Genomic DNA, 17,941 nt, shown 5'->3' with positions numbered 1-17,941 from the left:
AAAGCTACAACGTCAAGAAACTCGCCTCCTAGCAGGGAAGTCCAAGACAACGTTTGCAATGGGAGTGGCTGGTTCAAGCAGCGACGAGAATGACTCCTTTTGTAGCAGTTACGGTCAATTGTACTACCAAGACTTAAAGAAAGATAAAGAAGGATGGATAGGCAGCGACAATCCCGGCTGTAGCCATTGGTTCCACTTCGGGTGCGCCATGCTCGATGAGATGCCAGAACCTAGCAAATTCTGGAGCTGTCCAGACTGCATAGACGTCTAGGAGACGCGTAAAGCTTGTTGCAAGCGTAGCTTCCAGTTCCAGTCCTGTTTACCGTAATAGATCGTTGGCTTAGTGCGAAAACGTCGCTGTCCACCATTAGCTATAGAAGCGTTAATATCAACCTCTTTAGGACGTCACGTTCTAGTTGAATAATATCTCAACGAATAGCTACAGACTGGAGAGTGAGCCTGCGTGATCACCAAGGGCCAAGGGTAAATTGGGTTTCTAAATGAGGTTGTCGTAAGACTTCTGATCGGAGCTATTCTAACTACTTCGAAGGGTGTCCACGGTTTGGCGACTTTACCCTACACAGGTAACTTACTCGGATTTATTAATTAGCCCGGATAACTTAAATAACCCGGATTACTTAGTCTATTAGCCCGGATTACTGCGATGGGATCCTCTGACAGCAAGCAGTCTTTTCGGAATGCTGTTTGTCAGCTCACCAGTAAAACTACGGTAACTAGCAAATGTATCTGGCATTTTTCAATCTATTGGTGTGCGTATACGGAGTCGTTTTTTGTACGTGTGAAGCCAATAGAGGCGACAGACGATGGATTTTGGAAGCAGCTCATTTGGAATGATGCCATCCACACACCAAACGACATCTTCACTCTCGTTGAACCAGAAGATGTTCGTACAATGAGAGACACGTGTCCATCGAATCTTGCCACTATTTGCTACAAGGTTCGCGTTTGAATCACCTACTTGGTTGTGCTGCACTGCGTTACAAGTGCCTGGAAAGGCATATTGTAGGGTGCCTTTGAACTAATCCGCTACAGTTGCTAAAGTGATTCTTATCAGGCGCGTACATACCGGAGACTTTAAACGCACGGGATACATTTAATTAATTGTGTGTGTGTGTCTGTGTGTGTGTGTGTGTGTGTGTGCGTGTGTGTGTGTGTGTGTGTGCTGTAGCTCAATTGCTTAGAGAGTGCATTTGGAGAATGAAAACATCCGTGACCTTACAGGGTTGGAGGTTCAAGTCACAGTGATGACAAGCTATGGCATAACTAGAAACTTACACACAATCGCTTCTCTCTACTCGTTAGTATAAATGAGTACCTGGTCATTGACTGGGGTGGGCATGATCGCTGGCAGTAACATCATGCAGCAGACGGGTAGTTGTGGGCCTTGTTGTCCAGTCACAGAGCTGCACCATTCTCAATGCATCGGGATGACTCCAGCCAAGCTCCAGGTGGATTGTAGCGCCAGGTGGATTGTAGCGCTGGCCCTAAGCCTCCACGTAGCGCATGGAGGCCTTGTCTCTAGAAGCAGGGGAGCTATCTCCGCAACTGACCTTAAGGTCGACGTTGAATGACCTGAAGTGCTTAATATTCTGTCCATTTGTCCATTTGTGTGTATTTTTAGTGCCATCAGATCGAGACTATAGAAAGCCTGTTCTGAGTCGATCATGCTGGGTCACAATTTTTTGTCAGAGCCAGGAGCATTCTGGTGACACTAATGACGCAAACTGTAACTGTAGATGTGGGTACAAATTAGTATGACTTGGAATTCATTTGTGATGCTTTGTCAAGCAAAAATGTATAGCACAAATAGACCGCAAATGCTTATACAGTACCATGTGTTGTACAGTACACACATAGAAGTCTCACACTCTCTCACATTTCACACAAGACGTTTAGCTGTGTCAAATAATTTGTATAGTCAGTAACTTGAGTGTTGGATTATTGGTGTTCTACTCCATATATGTTGATAGGCAGTGGAACATTTGGTTGCCGTCTCATCAGGGTTATCAGCTATATCAACAGCTTCTGACCAGAGAGCAAGTTAGTTTGAGTTTAGCTGCACTAGCAATAAATTTGTAAATCAGTCCTTTTTTCTTTCGTAGCATTGAATTCTGTGAGACTATTGATTAGAATTTTGCCATTTGTATTTGAAGATCCGAATTGGCGGAACTTTTTCTGGTCAACAATTTCTGACAAAGTGATGCTTTTCTTTTTCTTGTCAATTGTTCTTTGTCTGGACGCTGTTTGTCTCACTTCAATAGGCTGACCAAACAAATCAAGATACAGGAGAGACATCATCACCTCTAGCTCACTCCTTGTTATCTGCTATTGCTGTTAGTAAGAAATGAACAGAATTTATGCAGAATTTATTCCATCATTATGTGTGTGCATGTGTGTGTGTGTGTGTGTGTGTGTGTGTGTGTGTGTGTGTGTGTGTGTGTGTGTGTGTGTGTGTGTGTGTGTGGGTACATACATGTATGCATGTGCATGGATATGTCTGTCTGTCTGTCTGTCCGCCTTGTGACTAGATCATGTAATAGTGTTTTCCGAGGAATAGAATAATCTGTCTGTCTGTCTGTTGGACTGTCCATTAGTGTGTGTGCTGTGTGCATATGTGTGTGCGCATACGTGTGTGTGCATACGTGTGTGTGTGTGTGTGTGTGTGCGCGCGTGTGTGTGTGTGTGTGTGTGTGTGTGTGTGTGTGTGTGTGTGTGTCACCTTGGGCAGTTCTAAAACTAGTGTGTTTAGTTAATACTTTATGCTGCGTGGGTTGATCAGAACAAAAGGCACTGTTTTACTGCTGGCATTCAATATATTGACAGCAAGAGGAAAGCACAGGCTGGTAGCAAAACAAACCCAGAATGTCAGAATCACTAACACAGACAAATACAGTAACTTACTCACTGAACCCAATGTTGATTAAGATCAAACGTTGCTTATAATTGCTAGCAGTTTGCTCTATTGATGCAACCATTATGTATACAGCGTATGCCGTTATGTATTAGAGCTGTTAAGTTTCAAATTTTATCTCCAACAAGTGCAAATGTGCCATAATCAATTAGCAAATTAAGCAACCAGATGTCTATTTTTCTACAATTGGTTTCACAAGCACACCATCATGAATTGAATATTTTGTGTTTAGAACTTGTTGTTCTCTCCTGATTTCACAGTCTTGCCATCAACAAAAGCAGGACCGGTCAGATATGAATACTTTTGATTACTGTGAATGTGCACAGTAACTGAGTATTATTGTCTCATAGGATAATCCAGACGACTTAACTTCATTTGACAGTTGTGAATTCATTTGGTGTGTGGTCTTTACATCTGGTTGTTGTGTATGTGCGCTTAGTTTCAGCTGTGTTTGTGTGATTACAGGGAGGCTGGTGTTGGATGCAGCGCTTCTCCTGGTTCAAATGCAAAGCTTGACAACAATCGAGCAGAGTTACTTAAACTGCTTCTCACATCATTCTCAGAAGTCATATATTTGCCTCCTTCAGGTTCGTATTGTTGTCCTTAAATGTGAATCAGTACAGATGGGTGCACAGACAAATAGTCAAACACGCAGTGTAAATTGGGAGAGTACTAACACAACAAGCACTGGTTTTTAGAATTGTTATACTATTTACTATTGTCACTGAGATTGCTACATATCTCAAATGCTTTATTTGAATTTTATAAGCAGATGGTATAGAGTGCAAAGCTAATGCAAGAAACTGTCTACTGTAACTCAATGATTTCGTATGCCATTTGTTTTTGTCAGTTTTGCAATCTAATTTGAAATTTTTATGGAGCAAATTGCATACAAAAAATTAGATACAACTGGTGATGTTGCTAATGCTCAAGAGCAGCAATACATGTAGCAATCTCTTTGGCACCGTCAGTAGGACAGACATGACAGGTACCTTACAGCTAGTAGAATATCTCAGAACTCAAATAATATGGTTGTCAATCCAAAACTTTAGTGTGTAGGATTATGTGTTTTTTGTATTTTGCAATTGGTTTTATTAGATGCTTCTCCTGTGAATCGGTGGGTGTCGTTCTTCACATCAGGAGAGAACAGACATGCTCTTCCTCTGCTGACTTCCTTGGTCAACGTTGTGTTTGCTTATGATCCAGTTGGATATGGCTTACCGTCAGTCACACAATGGGTCTTTTGTTCTTTGGAGGTGGAATATTAATGTATGTTGCTTGTTCTAGCTATTACCATGCTGTAGTGGTCGATTTTCGAGAGAGACTCGTTGAAGTTGCTGTTCAAATTTTGATTATCACACTAGACAACGAAGGCGAAGCATCTCAGCCAGGAACAATAGAACCAGGAACAACCCAACCAGAGGTGAGGGGTGACATGCAGTCACATTTATAGATGTAATTATTATGTCCAATCAGATTGCTAATATCCCTAAGCTTGCTACAGTAATATTGATTAATAAAGTGGACATATTGTCTGATCAGATATTGTGTTGATGTTTGTAGCTTCAATTTCAAGATAATCTCTTTTGCCATTATGTGTCAAGATTGTACAGAGAGGAGGTGAGTTCTACACAGCTAATGCAAATGAACATGTATGTTGAAGACGACTGAATAGTGTTTTGTCATTCTCTTCTCATCGTTTATCTGCAAGTTCACATTATGACAGATTGCTTCAGTTGTCTCACAACCTTATTTGCTGACTATTCACATTAAGTTTGTGGCTTTCTTGCTGTTTCTAGCTCAATAAGCAGTGTCTGTTGCTTTTAACAGACATATTACTATGAATAGTTTTCCGTAGTACAATGCTACTTCAACAAAGCAACTATCGTATAAGATGAAATGTTGGCAGGAAATTTATTTTGGCGGATTGGCGGATTTTTTTAGCGAGCGCCAATATAAAATCCCCATCAATTTGACCACTGGGATATGTTGACATCATCACCCACGTCAATCAAGCATCATGCGATGTGGCACGGATGAGGTTACAAGATGGTAACCACTGCTTGCCGTCTGTTGTGCCCTGTCAAACAGGGAGGTTAAACATGAGAATGAGGCTGTGCAACTATCGATGAAGTATAGGTGAAGTCATGCGGGTTAATTTCTGAGATTTTGATTATTTTTATTGATCTGTAATTCTATTGATATTTTTTAACTGTATGTTGTTATGTGACACCTTTGTATTCACATGAATGTCAGAATTTAAGTCTTCTATTTGCATGTTTATAGGATTTCCACTTTATTTTGTATGGGTTCACTACTCTTCTCAATAATCCACTTCTACAGGTGCAAGTATTTACAAATGGTGTACAACAAATGTCACTATATACATTCCTTATTAGACTTATTTACCGAATTCTTGCAAGAAGATCCACTTTCATCAAGAACTTCTCATTCTGTTTTGGAAATTGTGTGATATCAACAAGGTATCAATCTTTCTTACAACACAAAATGTGTCAGTTGTTTAGTTCTTTTTTTTTGTAGAAATTTCTGTTCTATGTGTTGAAGAGTAGTAATGTTCTAGAACTGCTTGTTCCAATTCTTTACCACCTTAACCTCTGTCGGTCAGACCCTGCCAAGACAGGCCTCATGCACATTGGATTTTTTATTCTTCTAATGCTCAGTGGAGAAAGAAACTTTGGTAAGACTTGTATGTATTGTGGTCAGCTGCAACAGTCTGGTGCATATTGTTTATCACAAGCACTAGAAGCAGATCTTGCTTCAGATGTGTAGTGTATGGATATCTAGATAGTATTATTATCATTATTATCATATGCTCAACTAGATCAGTCTGGTTTGTAAGGTCTTTTGTAAGCACTGGAAGCAAACCTTGCCTCAGAGGTGCTTAGACCACATACATGAGTCTACGCAGGATTTTATTGGATCCAAGAAGCACTGTTTTTGGTAAGTGCTGTCGGTTGTGATGACCTGGAATGATGTCCCGCCACCGTGCAGTGTCGTTGTGTAATACATGTACTGCTACAGCATGCAAGAACAATGCATATCAGAATGATACCACATAGGCCAAGATCAGTACATAGCGGCAAGGCTTGGTTTGTGTTTTTGAAAGATACATCTTTGGTTTTTGCCCACTTTCTGTTGGAAACATTTCTGTTTAATTAACATACAAGAGAAGGGCAACTGCAGAAAGATTATACTATTACTATAGGAACATTCTGCTACAATTGCTTGAGGTACAACGCTAGTTTCTATTAGATATAAATCTAATATGGCTGTCTACTGTGGTATGGCAGCTTCATGATGCTAGTTTGTCTTGTTGTATAGGTGTTCGTTTAAACAAGCCTTATCAGTTGAAAGTTCCTATGGATTTACCTGTTTTCTCAGGAACTCATGCAGACCTTCTCTTTCTTGTCAGTTTAATTACTTATGATGTGTCTCATTACAGTTAGCTGACTGGAAGTGTTTGCCAGGTGTTCCATAAAGTGATAACAACAGGACATCAAAAATTGCAGCCTCTTTATGAATGTCTGTTGACAATCATGGTCAATGGTATGGTTCTGTTGTGTGCACTTATTTTTTATTTTACTTAATGTCTTGTTAGTGTCGCCATACTTGAAGACTTTGTCACAGGTCACGAGTTCTAAGCTGCTGCATCTTACAGAGGTCAGTCAAGTCCTAACCATAAAACTTCGATTTATAGCAACCTGTCATTTTTAGGCTTTCTGCACTCCATGGTTTATGTTTGCCAATTCCACCAATCATCATCTTGTCTTCTTCCTCTTAGAAATCTTTAACAACATGATACAATATCAGTTTGATGGTACATGTGCTCATATAGTTTCAACAACAGTGTTTTATAATGTACTGTGGTGATGTAGGCAATGCCCAGCTTATCTACACAGTGATTAGAAAACGATCCATCTTTCATGAAGTAAGTACAGTCTACAGTTGGATGCTGCAGTTGTGTCATACAATAATTCTTTTCTGTTCAGCTCGCCAACCTTTCCACAGACCCTCAGTCAGCTATCAAGCCACGTAGATTACTACAAGGAGATCATCCTGCAAGAGAGACAAGTAACCAATCTACAGGTTGGTCAGTCATTTGTTATTTGTGATCACAGAACTATTATCTACTGTTTGAGTTGTTTGCTTAACAGCCAAGCAGCCTGTTGCTTCATCAGATGATGGACAGACACCAGCTGCTACAGCAGTAGAGGTGGCACAGACAGTTCATCCTCCTACTCTTGCTCGTGAAGGATCAACTTCAAGTCGAGCTGCCGCTGCTGAAAGTGACAGTGTGCCTCAAGACAGATGGGTTGCTACGAAAGAGTGGGTGAGAAGTGTGTACTGTACAAAACGTCGACTATATGAATTGCATGCTAAATTCATATCCTTAGCAAAGAGGAATTTAGTGATGCATTATTTCTTGTGTATCACATGCAGATACAAAGCTGGAAACAGAAACTTCCACTGCAGACAATATTGCGATTGCTGCAAGTTCTCGTTCCTCAAGTGGAGAAGATTTGTATTGACAAGTCAGTGTTTGTGATTATGTGTATACTACTTTAATCTAGTGTCTTGATTTGTCTGTCTAATTAGGGGACTCACGGATGAAAGTGAGATTCTTAAGTTTCTACGCCATGGTACTTTGGTCGGTCTGCTGCCTGTCCCTCATCCTATTCTAATAAGAAAATTCCAGGTATGACAAAGATTAATGTGAACTTTAGCATATCTTGAGGTATCGTATCTAGCATGTCATAATCAACAACCTAACATTCATAACTCACCACTTTCTCTGTATTGCAAACTTTGGTGTTCTAAGCTTATTGCGACAAATTTATTGTTAGAAACTTTGAATGTACTGTAGTTGGTATGGTCACATGGTGCTTATTGTGATGTTCAACATGTGTGGTCTATTTTTTGTAGCCTAATGCTGGCACGACTCTTTGGTTCAGAACATATATGTGGGGGCTTGTGTATCTAAGGTCAGTAACTGCACTTAGTCATTCTACAATTGATTGCTCAAACGGAGCCTTTCATTCTGACAGAAATATTGATCCAGCTATTTGGTATGAAACAGAAGTGAAGCTGTTCGAGATCCAGAAAGTGTAACCAAGAGAAGGGTTTGACTTGCTTTGTTCATATATATCTTGTAAAGAAACAGACTGTGGATAATGTCTTCCTTAGTAGCATAAACAATTAGAGTTGTTTATAAGTCATGGTGAGGAACTGAATAGCACATGTTACCACTGACATGGGTCAGCTTATTTGAGTTGTGATGTCTAGAATACAACTTATCATGTAATTGCAAAATTAGAAAATGCTAACATGCAAATGGATAATTACTGATTTCATTCTATGAATACCAACTAACTACAGTTTCTTTCTACTCTAATAGGTCTTAGAATACATCTTGTAAGTAGATTGTTGACTCCGCATAATGACAAATGACATGAGTTCCTGTTACACAATTTTAGGGCAAACACCACAAGTGTGGAGATGTGGACGATTACATCTACTGACCAGTAAACAATTTAGATAAACTTCTGCCACTTTGCTAGGTTTATGGTGAACTGGAATAATCCTTTAGTGTAAATAGGCCAACTGATTGAAAATCTAAATTTCTTTATTATAAAAATCAACAGAAACTTTGTTCAATGTCAAAAAGTAGAAAGTTACACAGTCATTACTGATGTGACACACATGAATAGCTGATGAAATTCTCTTGGCAGTTGTTATGTTCATTTGGCTCTGACAGGCTGAATATAGAGATGTGAAGACAAACAGTGTAATGTCTCCTGGTCAAACATGTGATTCCTGCTACTTCCTGTTGTCTCAACTCTGGAAGTCTTGTATGTGGTGGTTGGGCACAGGCCTGTTAGAGATACAACAGGTTGAGTTGGCAGAATAGGAGCTGACTTGGTGCGTGATAATGTTGTTGAATCTCTGTGTGGTCTCTGTAGATGACTGACCATCGAATGACTGAGTGTATGTGTAATTTGTGTATTTGAATGTATTCTATGTTTGTCTCCTTCCACTCTAGAACTATTTCCCTTGAGCCTAGTCTCTTTATTGTCACCTACAGGTTCAATCAGTTGACGAACTCTTTTTACATCCGGTGGTTTGTCGGTCTGTGTCTTTATTCTAGAAGTCAGTTTTGGGGTTGTGAAAACATACTGTGCTCGCAGGAATGATTTCCTTTGTTTTTCAACAAACTTGGGTACAACAACAGAACCATTTGCATCAAGTAGTTGGTGCTTTGATGTTTGCTGCATTGGAAACATAGTTCCAATACATTGGGTCGGTGATCTTGAACTGCTATATTTTCCACAGTTTTTACTTCTAGCAACCAAAAGAGAGGAAGTACCTGTAGATGTCCTTTTCTCCATCACAGGCATTATATCTTCTGTTGTTAAGAGACTCTGTATGTCTCTTGCCTGTTTCTCACCAAAAACAAAACTGTTTTTGTGCCCACTTGGCATTGGACAATCTCCTTGGAGAGAGCAATCACTGCCTTGAACAAGATAGGGTAATGTCTCTTTCTCTGTCTCATTCCTGACTTCAAATCCACTTAACAACATGGTTGGCAGTGCTGTTACGTACAAACAAGGGGTCACTATGGCTGTGAATGTATTGCAACACACACACACACACACACACACACACACACACACACACACACACACACACACACACACACACACACACACACACACACACACACACACACACACACACACACACACACACACACACACACACACACACACACACACACACACACTACACTGCCACCACTACAATAGCCAGAACTTAAATCTCATTTGCCGCTTACAAGAAACAGACATGACATCTTCATCGTCATCATCACTGTGGATAGACTTGTTCTCGTCTGGAAACAACACAGTTATAAATGAATGAACAAATTGATGTGCAGTTCAAAACTACAGTGATAATATGATCAGGTTGCTCTTAGTGGTTGAAATCTAGGCTTACCCATGTAAATATGATTTGTCGCTACTGCTTCGTCACCAATTTGTATAATCTGAGAGCAGAGATGAAATGTCCAAGGGTACGACACTGTGACCGTAACGTGAAACTCTCTCCCATAAAGCTGATTGATGGAAGTAATCCATTGCAAATCCCTCGATATATCAAACTGCAGGCTGTACATATACATGCTGTTGTGCAGTTGAGGCTGATTAGACATATGATGAATGAGAACAAGCACATAAATGTGAGTAGAGAATGTATTGAATTAGCACAGTACCTTGACAGAAGAGAACACTCTGGTTGATTGTCGGCTGTCAGTTTTGTCAACCACGTGGACATCAAAGCTCCACGTATCAAGGGCAGGCTAGAGGAGAAGTAAGTACATGTTATAACAATAACATAGTAGTGTTGTATTCACCTTTAATTCAGAGCCGAAATGTGATTGCAGTGTAATAAATAAAAGTTTGCTTTGTTTGCAGCTGATGTTAACATCAATTGATGACACTGCGATGGCTGCATCATGCTGATTTTTTAAACAGTCTACTGCCTTTTGTTCCCCATTGTATCTCCAATGCTCATCTTCTTTCTGCCATTCGGTATGTGTTTGCTGGAATTATGAATACAGGATCAGTAGGTCTACACTAAGTACATAATGAATGAACACTATATTTGCCTGCTCAGTCTTCGTTCGAATGCTTGTGTCAACAGTTGTAACCTACTTACAAATTAAATTATCGCGCATAGCATTTAATGCTCTGTAGTCATGGTTGTTCAATGCCTGCAGTGTGTGCATGTGTGTGTGTGTGTGTGTGTGCGTGCGTGCGTGCGTGCGTGTGTGTGTGTGTGTGTGTGTGTGTGTGTGTGTGTGTGTGTGTGTGTGTGTGTGTGTGTGTGTGTGTGTGTACCATCGAATCAGACAGTTGATCTTCCCAGCAGAGTGGTACAGGTACATGATCAGTCCAACTATAAACTTCAGATTTTCTCTTTACGTTTAGGGTTCCATTCTTCTCGTTTATTTTCCACAGCAGTTGATTATATTTATCGTACATCATCAGTGGATCCATCTCTTCCCAGTATTCATACCACTGCTCGCTAACACCGTTTCGAGAAGGCTGTCGCACTCTACCATTTACTCCTATCCGAACCGTGTCACCACGACGACAATAGTTTTCTACATCAAAGCTGCCCAATGCAGCCCGACGATTCTCATCATTTTGTTGTGCTTCTTGCTGCCAAGCATGTCTTGTAATGTAGTCGCTCAATGGTTTATCCTTTAAAAGCTTGTATCTTGAGGCTCTCACGACTTCCTTTTTAGCTCCAATTGAGTTTCCTACGTTGTTGTGGCCTGAACAGCGCCGTGCCATTATGTTTGCCACGCCTTGTTATTAGGTCCCGCCCAAACATCCGGACGCCTACGTGGTTGCGACGTTACCAAACAAATATGGCCGACTGCAAGAGCAAAGAAGAGAAAGACACGAGGAAAATGAATCGTACGAGAGATGTCACAAAGGGCGAAGACACAGAAAAGTTCGTTTTCTTGTTCTAAACTGCGAACAAACATGTGATTTTATTCTTTTATGGCAGAAATCCGAAAATTGAGAAAGGAAGCTTAAGAAAAGGAAAGAAGACTGATTACAAGAAACAGAAAGGACATGTGTTAGTATATAGCAATGTCAGCCCAACATTGGTCCGCATGAAAGCTCCTAGACTTCCTTCAGATCCTTCATCTTCATCGTCAGACACAACACCGTCTATATCACCTTCTCCTCTAACAGAGCAAGCTAGAAATAGAACAGCCGTCACGACTCATTCGCAGACGACGACGTCAGCTATCGAATCTGATCGTCGAAAGAGAGTTGAGAAAGCATCTCGTGCAAGGTTTTATCTTCTTCATAAGACAGGACCGACAGCATTCACGGTAGCTGGAGATTCACCAGAACACAAGTACAAAGTGATGATTGGTCCACAAACATGCAGTTGTAGTCGTGGGCTTCACTGTGTCCATCTTCTTTTTGTCATGTTGAGAGTACTGCAAGTTGACCAGACTAATCCTCTACTGTGGAGCAGAACGTTGAAGAACTACGAGGTGAATGGGCTTTTAGCTCAGATGCAAGACAGAAACAGGAAAAGAATCAGGAGAGGCAGCTCATGTAATAGCAGTTTGCTGGCTTCAAGTGAGCAGACAGCAGACGATCAAGGAGGAAAAGCATCATACACAACATCGGATACATCAAGAGATGAAGATGTGAAACTATTCAAAGGAAGTGATGTAATGGGAGAGGAAAATGAGAGAAGAGATGACAGTTTGAGTGCAGCTGGCAAGAGTGGGAAGGGAGAAGAAGAAGATGATGATGATGATGAAGATATTTGCCCTATCTGTCTGTTGGAAATGGTAGATGGAGAGAGTCTAACAGTTCATATCAATGGATGTGGAAATTCACTTCACCATCATTGCATGGCAATCTGTAGGTGCTATTGCAGTGAACCTACTGACTACGACGACAGTTGCACATTGTGTTTATTTGTTACAGGGACAGAAGAAAAGCATCGTCAAGATGAATCTGTCACTTGTCCTCTGTGTATGTTAGAGTGGGTGCATGTGCCAAGTGCAGCTGCTCCTGCTACTTCTGTCAGGTATTAGCATGTTACCATATCTTGTAAACTAATGGATTTTGCTATTTGTTTGTGTGGTAGGCAGTGTAGTTTGTGCTATAGTGCTGTTGCAGCTAGATTTGTGACCTTTATTATGTTTTAGAGATGCTACGCCTTTTTCTTTACTGACAGATGATGAGATCAAATTACCATTGGTTGAACCTCTTTCGCAGGAGAAGACTGAAGAAATGTCATTGTGGGTCGAGGTATCAAAACTGTAGTATGAGAATCATATTGCTGAAATTATTTTACATTCACTGGCAAACAAGTGTATTGACAAACCAAGCTAGAAGTTTGCAGTGAGCCATGCACACATGAATGCATACGCATGCACATGCACACGCACGCACACAACACACACACACACACACACACACCATCTATTTCAATGGACAACATTTTGTGTTCAATTGTGATGATCATGCACACTTGGATTATTACAGGTGTTTGGACTTGATGTTACATCATGTTTGCTGTCTCGTAAATGGAATGTACGAGAAACTGCTCTTCATCGTGTAACACAAAAGGTCGTTGCTCTACTGTTATCATGTGCCAGTCAGCAAGAAGATGAAGCTTCAATTATAAAAGTTGTAGAGGCATGTTCACAGATTGTGGCGCATCGTTGTGCTGATCCTGTATACAAGGTGTTTGTTGCTGCTCTTGTAAGAAACGCCAATATATTTTTTGATGTTTGTACTCACTGTGCTTCTGTTTGTCTACATACAACTTATGTTGAAATCTGCAGTAACAGCTTTTTCTTGTGCCAGGAAGTGCTGCATGCTATGCTAGCAACAATCCCATGTAGCAATCAAGATATAACTGTTATACTTCAAGACACTTTATATCCAGTCATACAAGCCATTATTGTTAAAGCAGCAGATCCAAACAGGTACAGTACGAGTCCCCTGGCATGAAATTACCATATACAGTGATTGTGTTTGACTTAAACAGACGAGTCTGCAACCAGTCGCTATTAACACTAGAGGAGCTGTGTCGCGGCCAAGGGGGTGAACTTGCTGTTGGATCAGCTATGGACCAATGCAAAGAAACAGAAGGATATGGAGGACTCCCGTTTGTGTTGTTTTGTGCTCTTAGTGAGGAGGCAACAGGAAATGTAAACTGGCAGTGGTGGCAAGGGAGACTTGCTCTATTGGATATGCTGCTTAGTCAGTTTCCTTTCTCCTTCCAATTGGTTGTAGGTCAAGAACAACAGTCAACATTTGATGAAGTGTACACAAGGCTTTGTAAAGTTTTGGAATTTGCAGCAAAAGCAATGAGCATACAACACATGCGTGTTACTAAACTTGCACGTCGAGTATTTGTCCGTGTTATTCGATTGGGAGCTCATGTTTCCGAAGCTGTGAAGTACATGAGACACTTAATAGAAGGTTTACAAGACACGCACAAGACAACATTGTCTCGACGTCTATCGCTCATAGTTGGAGAGACATCAAATGCATTCCATAATCGTTCACTTGATTCCTCTGCATCATTTCAAGCTGGCAGTTTATCTCTGAGAAGTGCAAGTCTTGAAATGAAGAAAAGGAGAGTCACTGATGAAATGGAAACAAAATTTAAAACAGACGACAACGACAAGGAAACAACAGAAGAAACAACCCTGCAAGTTGATGCTGTTTCACTGCTTCATGGAGAAGACAAAATGTCAAAGAGTGAAACTGACCAACCTGACTTGAATTGGGAAACACAATCCAATTCTCCTCATAGAGATGTTGGTCATGGGCAGACTGCTGTATCAGATAATGTCGAAGAAAACAGTCATTTCTCTCATTCCTATCATCCTGTTCCAGTTCGTAATGATCATTTTTGTAAAGACATAGAAGCTGACGAATCAGAAGCTGTATTCCTGGCTATGGAAGCATCACAGTCAGAATCAGGTCTTCCTGTTCTCAGCGGTCTTGCTCCTCCAGATGATCTTGTGACTGTTCATGTGCAAGAGGGAGCAGAAGGTGGGTCTCAAGCTCAACGGGACGGCAGCAATGTGTATGTTGAAGGAGTTCACTGGAAAAAAGGAGCAAGGATTGGAACTGGCGCTTTTTGCACATGTTTTCTTGGCAGAGATATAAAGACAGGAGCTCTAATGGCTCTCAAACAAGTTTGTTGTATTTTCTTTCCACACAAAAGTATAGGCTGACCGGCCAATAGACAAACAGATACATATAGTTGGAGCTACAGAAACATGTCAACACAGGGTTTACAGACAATTCACTACCTATATCTTTTATTGTATTTCCTCTGATCATGGTCTTCTCTATGTAGGTGTCGTTTGCGCGTAACTCTGAAAATGAGCAAGAAACCGTAATTGCTACTATCACAGAAGAGATTTCCATGATGGGTCGCCTTGATCATCCTCATTTGGTTCGTTGTGTTGGAGCGACAAGGGATAGCTGTCATTTCAACATTTTTATGGAATGGATGCCTGGTAATTTAAGGTTATGCAGGCAAATCGCTGTTTAATGAGTCATTGTTGTTGTGGCAGGTGGTTCTGTTGCATCCATTCTAGCCAGGTTTGGTAGCTTTGAGGAAGATGTGAATAAATCTTATGTTGGCCAGTTACTGCAAGCTGTTGCATATCTTCATGAACACAGAGTTATTCACAGAGATGTGAAGGGTAAGATAAGACATTCAGACAGAAGGTCACATTTATAGATAGAAGCCTTTGGTTAGATTGCTTTCTCATCATACATGTGGGTGTGGTGTGGTGGATAGTGGGCATGGCTGTAGGTTTCAGTCTACTCAGTGCAGTTGTCTTTATCCTGTCTAGCTAGATGTTATTCACCAAATTCTAACAATTGTACATAAACTTCCAAGTGCATGTACACTACATAGCAGCCAAAGTAAGTTTCTTGATGTCATGCAAATGAATCAGTGTTCTGTGTCTATTGACTCCAGTGCCTGTGGCTTAACTATCATTGTCTACCACAGGAGCCAACATGCTTATTGATTCTACTGGTCAACACATGAGGTTGGCTGACTTTGGAACAGCAGCTCGTTTAGCAACCCAGCAAACCATAGCAGGGGAATTTCAGGGAGATCTAAGAGGAACAATAGCCTTCATGGCGCCAGAAGTATATCACATATCATGATCACACTTGAATAAGCAAACAACTGAATTTCGTTATATTTATAGGTCCTCAGAGGATCAACCTACGGACGAAGTTGTGATGTATGGAGTGTAGGCTGTACCATCATTGAGATGGCAACCGGCAGCCCACCATGGGAAGCAGATGATACCACAAACCATCTTGCACTCATATTCAAGGTACATATCCATGTATGCATCAACACAATCAAGAGCCCATCAAGTGTTGATGGGTTTACCTTTTGAGTGATAATGTGTTCCTGTATCATGATGTAGATTGCCAGCGCCAACGGCCCGCCTTCGTTACCTGATGGTCTCAGCCCTGCTCTCCGTGATCTCACACTGCGCTGCTTGGAAGTCCAGCCAGCAGATAGACCGACAGCTATCGACCTCCTCAAGCATGCTGTCTTTACTCGTTTGTGATGTTTTCGTCTTGGTTGTAATGCGTTGTTGTCAGTCAGTAAACAGACCATAACACCAAACAGTCTGTCCGCAACAATGTGACACTTTTAACGTGTAGGTGTGTTCATGCTTGTGGTGCTTAATATGCCCCGTACTAGCTGGATTCCAACGTTCTTTTGGTTTTACACTTTGCAAACAGTTCTGTTTGTAGCCTTACCCGACGGATGCGTGTAGAATAACACTAGAACAATAGGATTAGAAGCAGCATAAGTAGTCGTATAACTTAGCAAGAACGTGTTAGTATCGTGGCCTCACGTGGGAGACGATCCCGTTCCCATTGTGTGTAAATCCAAATGCCTCTCGTGTTTGCAATAAACGAGACTGTTTTGATTTCCGGGGCGGCTTATCCGCGAGTGACGCCGTGACTCGTTTACTGTTTGCTGAACATTAGTGCTGTGAAGGTGGCAATGGGCGCTCCTTACGTTTTGTTTATGCTGCTCGCCGTTGTAGCCTGCGGCGTGCACGCTGGCAGAAAAGTATCTGCAAGGTACTTGCACATTCAGTATTTCAGTGCTAGTTGCAGCATGGAGCATTGCTGTTCTCTTTTGGCAGCCAGTTGACGTGCTACAAGATGGAAAGTTACACGTTTCGAGAGAGCTATGTCAAAGTAGTACAGAAAAAGAAGAAAGATTGCTGGCCACCGTGGTTAGTTGACTGTGATCATGATGGTCCAAAGATAAGGTACAAAGCTCTGTTCATACCAAAGCAGCCTGCAGCTGCAGAAGCTGGTTGCATGTCATCATGCATGTTATTTTTTCATTTCTGATGCTGAGATATGACTGCTGATGGCGCCTCTTTGACTTTAAAGTTTTGATTGTAACTTGCAGGACTATCTACAAGACAAGCTTCCGGAAAGTAAGGAGCATGAAGAGAGCTGAAACTCCAATATTGCAAAGAGATTTGAGCGACAGATATCAAGTGATTGAATCACCAAGGTTGGCTCAAATGTGGCTCCTTCTGTTGACTAATCTATGCATGTTGTAGCATGTTTGGACATGGAATGACTGACATTCACGTAATCCTTCCTGTCTTGTCATGGTTTCAGATATCCATATGCCTACTTCAGGAATTTGGAATGTGAATGGAACTTTGTACTTCCCAGAAATCATCTTGCATCTATCAAATTCAACTCTTTCAACATTGAAAGTTCAGACAACTGCACCAATGACAGGCTGTCAATTACCAGTGGCAGTAAAGCAAGGACAGTCTGTGGCTACAGGCAGAGAGTTCAACTAAAGAAAATGAAGAACAGAAGAGTGAAGATTGTGTTTAGGACAGACAGTAGCAATGCAGGGTCAGAGAAAGCACCACTTACTGCCAACATTGGATTTACTGGATTTCTACTTGCTACTGAAAGAAGTCAGAAACATGGGAGTATAGGAGGGGCAACCAATGTGGGACAAGGAGGACGTAACTACTCTGGTAACGGACAAAAGAATATAAGTTGTGATTCTCCAGAACATGATGATCTTATTGATATGTTGACTGGAAAATCAAACACATGTGATCTTCAAGTACAAGAAGTGATCAGCCAGTCAGTTCAAATTGACTGGTCAATTGTTCAGCAGAGACTCAATGCTGTCGAAAGCACTCAAGCAACAGAAGCATACTCAAGGTCAACAGATAAGTAGAAAGTAAAGCTGAAACAGGAAAATGTTAGACATGAGGGATCCAACTCCACTATATGATGTAACAGTAATATTCATGTGTAGAGGCTAGAAGTCCTGCCTAATTCTGTCCTGCAAATTACTGACTAGACTGCGCTGCTATTTGGGTAGCTACTG

At 41.1% G+C, this 17,941-nt stretch overlaps 3 protein-coding genes across 5 annotated transcripts; 2 read left to right on the top strand and 1 right to left on the bottom strand.

The window, feature by feature from the left end:
• Positions 1 to 657: 657 nt before the first annotated feature.
• On the top strand, positions 658 to 8,299 carry LOC134184095 (protein HID1-like). The gene is made up of 25 exons (XM_062651709.1): positions 658 to 730; positions 806 to 958; positions 1,992 to 2,061; positions 2,124 to 2,218; positions 2,283 to 2,354; positions 3,165 to 3,218; positions 3,283 to 3,329; positions 3,398 to 3,519; positions 4,031 to 4,154; positions 4,220 to 4,355; positions 4,496 to 4,552; positions 5,219 to 5,275; positions 5,332 to 5,415; positions 5,474 to 5,630; positions 6,275 to 6,360; positions 6,421 to 6,499; positions 6,552 to 6,613; positions 6,668 to 6,770; positions 6,829 to 6,881; positions 6,943 to 7,039; positions 7,108 to 7,283; positions 7,394 to 7,485; positions 7,550 to 7,649; positions 7,877 to 7,935; positions 7,999 to 8,299. The coding sequence occupies exons 1-25, from the start codon at positions 665 to 667 to the stop codon at positions 8,060 to 8,062; spliced, it is 2,265 nt and encodes a 754-aa protein (XP_062507693.1). The 5' UTR covers positions 658 to 664; the 3' UTR covers positions 8,063 to 8,299.
• Positions 8,300 to 8,459: 160 nt separating this feature from the next.
• LOC134183923 (uncharacterized) lies at positions 8,460 to 11,364 on the bottom strand. The gene is made up of 7 exons (XM_062651513.1): positions 10,849 to 11,364; positions 10,617 to 10,658; positions 10,362 to 10,550; positions 10,221 to 10,307; positions 9,947 to 10,148; positions 9,786 to 9,842; positions 8,460 to 9,542 (listed from the first exon to the last, which is right to left on the bottom strand). The coding sequence occupies exons 1-7, from the start codon at positions 11,305 to 11,307 to the stop codon at positions 8,692 to 8,694; spliced, it is 1,887 nt and encodes a 628-aa protein (XP_062507497.1). The 5' UTR covers positions 11,308 to 11,364; the 3' UTR covers positions 8,460 to 8,691.
• Positions 11,329 to 17,873, top strand: LOC134183921 (mitogen-activated protein kinase kinase kinase 1-like). 3 transcript variants are annotated; one of them, XM_062651508.1, is made up of 15 exons: positions 11,335 to 11,470; positions 11,528 to 12,408; positions 12,475 to 12,577; positions 12,699 to 12,801; positions 13,039 to 13,257; positions 13,363 to 13,484; positions 13,547 to 14,708; positions 14,873 to 15,035; positions 15,093 to 15,224; positions 15,539 to 15,681; positions 15,744 to 15,875; positions 15,972 to 16,644; positions 16,710 to 16,838; positions 16,985 to 17,092; positions 17,203 to 17,873. In XM_062651508.1, exons 1-12 carry the CDS (start codon positions 11,385 to 11,387, stop codon positions 16,116 to 16,118), a joined length of 3,393 nt encoding a protein of 1,130 aa, XP_062507492.1. In that variant the 5' UTR covers positions 11,335 to 11,384; the 3' UTR covers positions 16,119 to 16,644; positions 16,710 to 16,838; positions 16,985 to 17,092; positions 17,203 to 17,873. The 3 variants fall into 3 exon arrangements, with proteins under 3 accessions (XP_062507494.1, XP_062507492.1, XP_062507495.1); XM_062651511.1 differs by lacking the exon at positions 11,335 to 11,470 and having other exon boundaries at positions 12,245 to 12,412; XM_062651510.1 differs by lacking the exons at positions 15,093 to 15,224; positions 15,539 to 15,681; positions 15,744 to 15,875; ... (2 more) ...; positions 16,985 to 17,092; positions 17,203 to 17,873 and having other exon boundaries at positions 11,329 to 11,470; positions 13,547 to 14,805; positions 14,873 to 14,953.
• The last annotated feature ends 68 nt before the right edge of the window (positions 17,874 to 17,941 follow it).

This window comes from Corticium candelabrum, chromosome 9 (genome assembly GCF_963422355.1).
Source record: "Corticium candelabrum chromosome 9, ooCorCand1.1, whole genome shotgun sequence".
In the NCBI taxonomy this organism is placed as follows: Eukaryota; Metazoa; Porifera; class Homoscleromorpha; order Homosclerophorida; family Plakinidae; genus Corticium; species Corticium candelabrum.
This window is presented reverse-complemented; position numbering and strand designations above follow the sequence as displayed.